The sequence below is a fragment of the Gasterosteus aculeatus genome, chromosome 7 (assembly GCF_964276395.1).
Source record: "Gasterosteus aculeatus chromosome 7, fGasAcu3.hap1.1, whole genome shotgun sequence".
Taxonomy (NCBI): domain Eukaryota; kingdom Metazoa; phylum Chordata; class Actinopteri; order Perciformes; family Gasterosteidae; genus Gasterosteus; species Gasterosteus aculeatus.
Window position 1 is genome coordinate 20,977,481 of NC_135694.1, and position 6,176 is coordinate 20,983,656.

General features: G+C 44.1%; 1 protein-coding gene across 1 annotated transcript; it reads right to left on the reverse strand.

The window, feature by feature from the left end:
- Positions 1 to 1,117: 1,117 nt before the first annotated feature.
- pafah1b2 (platelet-activating factor acetylhydrolase 1b, catalytic subunit 2) lies at positions 1,118 to 5,902 on the reverse strand. Its single transcript, XM_040181926.2, has 6 exons — positions 5,259 to 5,902; positions 4,811 to 4,892; positions 4,175 to 4,264; positions 3,756 to 3,872; positions 3,430 to 3,552; positions 1,118 to 3,238 (listed from the first exon to the last, which is right to left on the reverse strand). Exons 2-6 carry the CDS (start codon positions 4,889 to 4,891, stop codon positions 2,960 to 2,962), a joined length of 690 nt encoding a protein of 229 aa, XP_040037860.2. The 5' UTR covers position 4,892; positions 5,259 to 5,902; the 3' UTR covers positions 1,118 to 2,959.
- Between the last annotated feature and the right edge of the window lie 274 nt (positions 5,903 to 6,176).

The following is a 6,176-nucleotide window of genomic DNA, read 5'->3' on the forward strand; positions in this document are numbered from 1 at the left end:
ACAAACTGCGTCACACGGCACGGTGAACAAAGGCGGTCAATACGCCACAAGTGGAATTTAGACCACACCGCCACTTATTGTTAAATAAGTAAATTAGATTTTTTTTTTTAGAGGGGATAATTCAACAGAGGACATTGGGTCAAATAACATCACGAGTGCATCAGCATGGTGTACAGACACTTTTTTATTTTTATTTTTAGGTGACCCCTTGATCGGTGAGATGATCCACATTCCTGTTCACCTGCCCTCAAGATGTTGCTTCAAAGATGCCCAACGGTGTACAGCTCGTCAGTACTGAACAGAAGCCGCGTTTTCAGCTAAGAGACCAAGAACAGCACACATGGCCAGATTGGTGTTCAACACGGCCAGTTTTAACTTTTAAAAACATTGTTAGATGTGGATCACTGGCAGTCTGCACACACTGTATGTGGTTTTGATAGAAATGTACAAGCTGTGGACAGAGCATCTGTTTCTTTCCTCACTGGACATCTAACGGTCCCACAGGAAAGGGCCTTTCATCGTCGGATCATTTCATGCGATGTAAATTGACGTGACACACAGAGATTATGTTTCTTCATTTTTACAGCATCACAACTCTTTTTTGAGATGGAAAAAGTAGAAAACTAGTGCAAATACCAGCTTCAGCTCCTCGGTACGGGCCTCCAGATGGAGCAACCACTTTTGCCACACTGGAACACTTGCGGGTCACAGTTAAAATAACTGCGTGCAACATTAAAAGTGAGCAAATGATTTATTAAGTAGGTATTACACAACATGCCAAAGTTAACATACGCTCTAGCAAGCCTAGTTTCATCTTTAATTAGGGCATTTTTTCAAAAGAAAGCTCTTAAATAGAGTTGGTGAAGCATTGCATTGCACATTTTGGCTTCATGAGAGAAGGTGTGGGGGGGCTGAATTTTTACAACTGGTCTGATAAAATGGTTCCCTCTGCTGGTGAGCGCATAACGCACAGTGATGCGAATCACAAGCCTCCACAGGAACAGATTCGTGCAGCCGGTCCCTTTATTCAGCATTCAACTGCGATCACTCGGCACAACAGACTTTGAGTAGTAAAATTAGATTAAAAAAGAATCACCAACATGTGACGAGATCCTTCTTTGTTTTTGTTTATTATTGCAGTGCTTTATTTTGATATTGTCACAATGGGCCAAAACAGTGCAAATGCAGTGGCATCAAACGCAAACTCCCACCATCTGACCCCCCCCTTCAACATCGAGCTTCATACGTCTTATATACAGCCGCCCCCCCTTCTGCCCCCAACACTCACACGTCCAACTGACACGATCCCGCCCCAGACGTACTGCAGACAACCGTCCCAATTAACACTTAAGGCGCACACACACACACACACACACTCACAAACCATTCATGTACCACAGAGAAGTCAGAGATCAGATACGACAGGGATATTTAACAAAAGAGGAGAAAGGGAATGAAAACGTGCTTTTAAGAGAAAAATACTGTATATGCATGCTTTTTTAGGGGGGGGGGGGGAGAAGGGGAGAGAGACATCGCTAATCAAAGGTTGAGTATTAGTGTGGGATGCACAAGCCGAAAGAAGTGTGTGAAAGCCATCTGTATTTATGAGAAATAACCCGCATCGTGATCAGCCAGGTGAGGTGAAAGCAGGTGTACTTTTTGTGTAAGTGCATACTGAAAAACTGTACACACTATGTCAGTGACATTAAACAGACACCCAGGGGAAAATGCAAGAAGCACAATTTTGAAAGCTGGCAGGTCCAAAATGAACAACTTAGATCTGTAACCTTCTTGTTTGTTTGCCCATTAAAATGAATAGTCACAGTAAACGTACACAGATAAAAAACAGTGGAATGTAACTCCATAAGCAAAAAGTAAATACATAGTCATAGTATGACCATATGTTGATTCATTTAAAAACAGCCAAGTGGAGGTTTGTCTTAAAACACGCACGCGGTCCACACCAACGTCAGGTTTCAGTTGAACATTTAGTTGAGTGATGACTTTAGGCAACACACGGATACAGTAGTGATCAGCAGTGTGTGTGGTTTTGGGGAAAAGAGGTTAACTCTCCAGAGATACACTGATCTATTTTAAATTGATCAACAGGATCTTAAAAACGTAATATTTACACATTAACCACTTGACAGACAAATCCGGATCATAATAGATTTGTGTTATTATTTCACATGACATTTGCTGGATTACACCATAAGCAAAGCAGAGCTTTTTTTAAAGTACGACTCATTTTGAGACATAGTGTGCATCTCAGCGGTGGTTCCCAACCAATGCCACACCAAGCATTGATTTTACCTGGAAGAGGTAAAACTGGCCATTTTATGCGCTAGAAAAAAAAAGTAAAAGTAAAAACATACCTTAAATATTCATATTTTTCTTGGGACTCCCTTGGAGCCCTTGACTCCGGGTTGGGTACCACTGCTCAATGTCAGATAACATCCTGCCTACTGTGAGTATGCTGAGCCTGGACTAGTGTTAGTAGAGAAAACACTTTTACTAATTTAAAGCAAAACATGGAGTAAGAAATTAGAGTGTTTGCAGATTACTGAAGACCGAGTAAAAACCGAGATTAATCAGTGTGTGCGCTTGTGTCTGTGTGTGTGTGTGTGTGCATCACTGCCGTCCCCCTTAATCTCAGAATATCTGTCTGTGATTCAGAGCAGTCGGACTTTGTAAATAATTTTGCAATAGAAGTTACTACTGCGGTCACAGTGTCTGCAGCGAGGTCCCCCCCCCCCTCCTCAGCACCTCTTCCACACCCGACCCTCCGCCCATGAATGTGATCCCACAACCTCTCCTGGGGCCCACTCACATCGGGGTCGCTCGTCCCCGTATGAGTGAGCCCTTCATCCCCCGGACACCAGGGACATATCTCCCCCGTCTCCCGTGGCAGTCGGGGCGGACATGTCTCTGGATACACGTGCTTCTCGGCCCACGGCCCTCAAACCGCCGACGCCCGCTTCTCCTCCGGCGTCTCCTCCAGTATGTGCAGCAGTAGGTCGCTGAGGGGTTTCGCCATGGTGCGGTAACCTGCCGCCGTCAGGTGGAGGAAGTCAAACATGACCTGTGGGCCGATGGTTCCATCGGAGTGAACGAACTCCGCGCTCAGGTCCAGCAGCAAAGCTTGGCCCAGTCGGGGCAGCCAGGAGCGCAGGAAGTCGTTAACCGCAGCGTTCTTCTGCCTCAGAGGGTTGGGTCGCTCGCCTCGAGGCAACAAACCCTAAGGGGCAGATGGATATTTCGGATTCATTCATTTAAGATGTATTATTGAGAGTTACACCTTGATATTTTGTATTTTAGTTTTAAATTTGACTATTACTACCCTATATCAGGGTAAAAAGGTACTAGGACAATCCTAACATGTCACTGTTTCCTGTTTACATGAAAAAAGACAAAGAGCTAACTACTTACCAGTACAACTATCTTTGCTTTGGGGAGGCGGGAGGTGAGCAGCCGCGCAATAGAGAGAATTCCTCCGGCGACTTCCTCTGCGGTGTGATGGTGATTGTTGGTTCCCACCCATAACACCACCACCTGGACAAGATCCCAGATAACACACTTTGTTCACTTTCACTGAACTCCTTTTAATCTTAAAGCATGGCACATATTTGAGAGAATGAATGCAAAAGGTTGCATGCACCTGGTGTTTTTATGGATGGAAGAAGTAAAGTGGATATGTTGTCCTGCAATGGAATAAAATGATTTTGCACTAAACTTAATTAGTAGACTGAGTTTACCTTGGGACGGATGTTTTGCAGCTCTCCATTCTGCAGCCTCCACAGCACGTTGCAGGTGGTGTCCCCTCCAATGCCGAAGTTGAGCGCATGGAGAGGGGAGAACACCTCCCTCCAGACCTGTGCAAAGGAAACCAAAAATGTGTATTTGATATAAGAATGACTGACTTAAGAGACTAATATCAGCGAACTCATTGGTGTCAAGCTAAGCAAAGCATGCAGATCAGTAACAAGACGCATTAAAACAGTAGGCGTACCAATATAACAATAGTATTGAGGCAAAATAAACACATGTTCAATCACATTGTATCTAGAGTTTTGTATGATAATTCTGCAATTTAGAAAAAAAAGCAATATGAAGATACTAGTGCCATGTGAGAAGTCAAATGAGCAGGTTTGAGGAGATAAACATCTTGTCTCACATCATAATGCTGCATTAGTTGTATCATAGAATCTCCTATGAAAAGCACATCTGGTTCAGCATCCTTACACTCCTGCACAAATCTGGTGTGCTGTGAAGAAAAGGAGAAAAGAAACAGAGCTTTGAATGTCATTTCAAATTACACAGAGCAATACAATTGAATTACTTCCATGTTAGGCATGTCGGTCAAAGTAAACACCTTTGTGTTACGAGTATTCCTAATCTTAGGATAATACTAACAAGGCATGTCTGGTGCTCCATCTAAGAGAGCTTGGAGAAAAGCAGACAGTCCTATTAGCTTTAGAGGATTAACCTTAAATGCAGGTACCACTTAACAAGGATGTAGAGAAAGTGGTGCTCTGAAAGAAATACAAGTCGTGGGAGTGGATTTGTCAACTTTTACATCACATTTTTAACCAATATTATTGAGAGCAATGTTTTGTTTACATTTGTTTTGAACCAAAAAGTGACTAATTAAAGGGGAAAACATGGGTAAGCCCTATAAGGCCAACTGAGAAATAAAACACATCTCCCTCGGTGCCTCCATGCATTATACACAAGGATTCAATGGAGTATTTTAATGCAATATGTGGATAAAGATCAAAGAGTTTCCTACTTGTATTAAAACCACACATACCTGTGACATCCAGCGGTCATCTCCCTGTAAATCCTTCACTGGCTGAGCCACTGCAGCTGGGTTCATATCATCACCACTCATCCTACAGGAGACACCACCGCTTAATACAGCAGCCATACAGCTGACGTCATATATACACATTACACGTGAAGAGCCTGAACCATCGCTGCGTTGCGGCAGACTGACCGACACAACTCGTACGGATAGCGGCTACTTTCGCTTTCAAAGCGCGTGCTTATGGATCACACCGCGGATCCTATTAATCCCGATGTGGGTTTGGTCTGTTTGACGTTAGCTTGTTAGCTAACGTTAGCTAGCCTGCTAAAACGCTGGAGGCTGTTACCGCTGAATCCGGTATTAATACGTTACTTATATATTTACATGTCCGTCGTTTAACGTTGTATCAGGATTTTATAGAAAGGGTTTTGCTCTCAACTGGCAAACTGACCTGGCAGAGTGTCGGCCGTCGGTTTTCGACTCCCTCGGCTTCGGACTTACTCTTTTGCCCCAACTTCGCCTTACGGTGGTTGAGGCTGGTAATGCTCGCTAGCAACCGTTGGCGTGAGACAACAAAAGGTGTGTCAATGAGGCAGCCTGAGGAGAGTCCTGTGCGGGAGAGCGCCGGTGTGATGGCATTAAGCCATAACGCCATCCGGGGGCACTGCAGGGACTGAGCTACAGGAGAACGGGGATTCTTTTACCCTGATACTTGTCTTGTCAGGCAGCCATTCCATATTGGCTGCCAAACTCTGACTATAACGGCCATTGGTAACCCCTGCTAATCATATGTTCCATAAACCAAAAAACAGGGCTGCCTTCTGTATCATGTGGAGGTTGTTCAGACAGATAACTTCTATGGGCTGTTTCCTGAAAGACAAACCACAGGGAGGCATAGACCCCAAAACGCTGGTCCCGCAATGAATCATGGGTGGGTCTTTGGTTTTAACATGCGAAAAAGCGACTTCGCTGTTTAAACCATTTTAATTCGCATTCCCATACGCATCTCTGTAGTAATATATTTGTGAAGTGGATATCAGACACCAGCAGTGAAGGAAGCACAACTTAGTGGGGGGGCGGTATTCATTGTTTGACATCGTACAGCACTGCCGACATCTTTGCTGTATGACACTCGTGGCCTGTCATAATACATCCACACCACCCGCGACCTGCCGGCCGCAATGCATCACGGTCATTTCAGGTCACATTTTGTTTCCCAGTACTGTGGGAGACTAAAGCTGTCATTTCCTATGGTGCATCCACGCAGGAAACCGTTGTCTCAGAATTTCAAGAACAATGTATTGTGTATATTATTTTTGATCATTATATTATATTGTTATGTATACCTGGCGATAAGGATTGTCTGATC

Bases quoted from the DNA above. Each gene is read 5' to 3' on its own strand.
- pafah1b2 (XM_040181926.2), bottom strand. From the start codon at position 4,891: ATGAGTGGTGATGATATGAACCCAGCTGCAGTGGCTCAGCCAGTGAAG. The intron at 4,265-4,810 runs GTATGTGTGGTT...TTTTCTTCACAG, and splicing joins ATGACCGCTGGATGTCACAG to CACACCAGATTTGTGCAGGA. The intron at 3,873-4,174 runs GTGAGACAAGAT...TCCTTTGCACAG, and splicing joins AACTAATGCAGCATTATGAT to GTCTGGAGGGAGGTGTTCTC.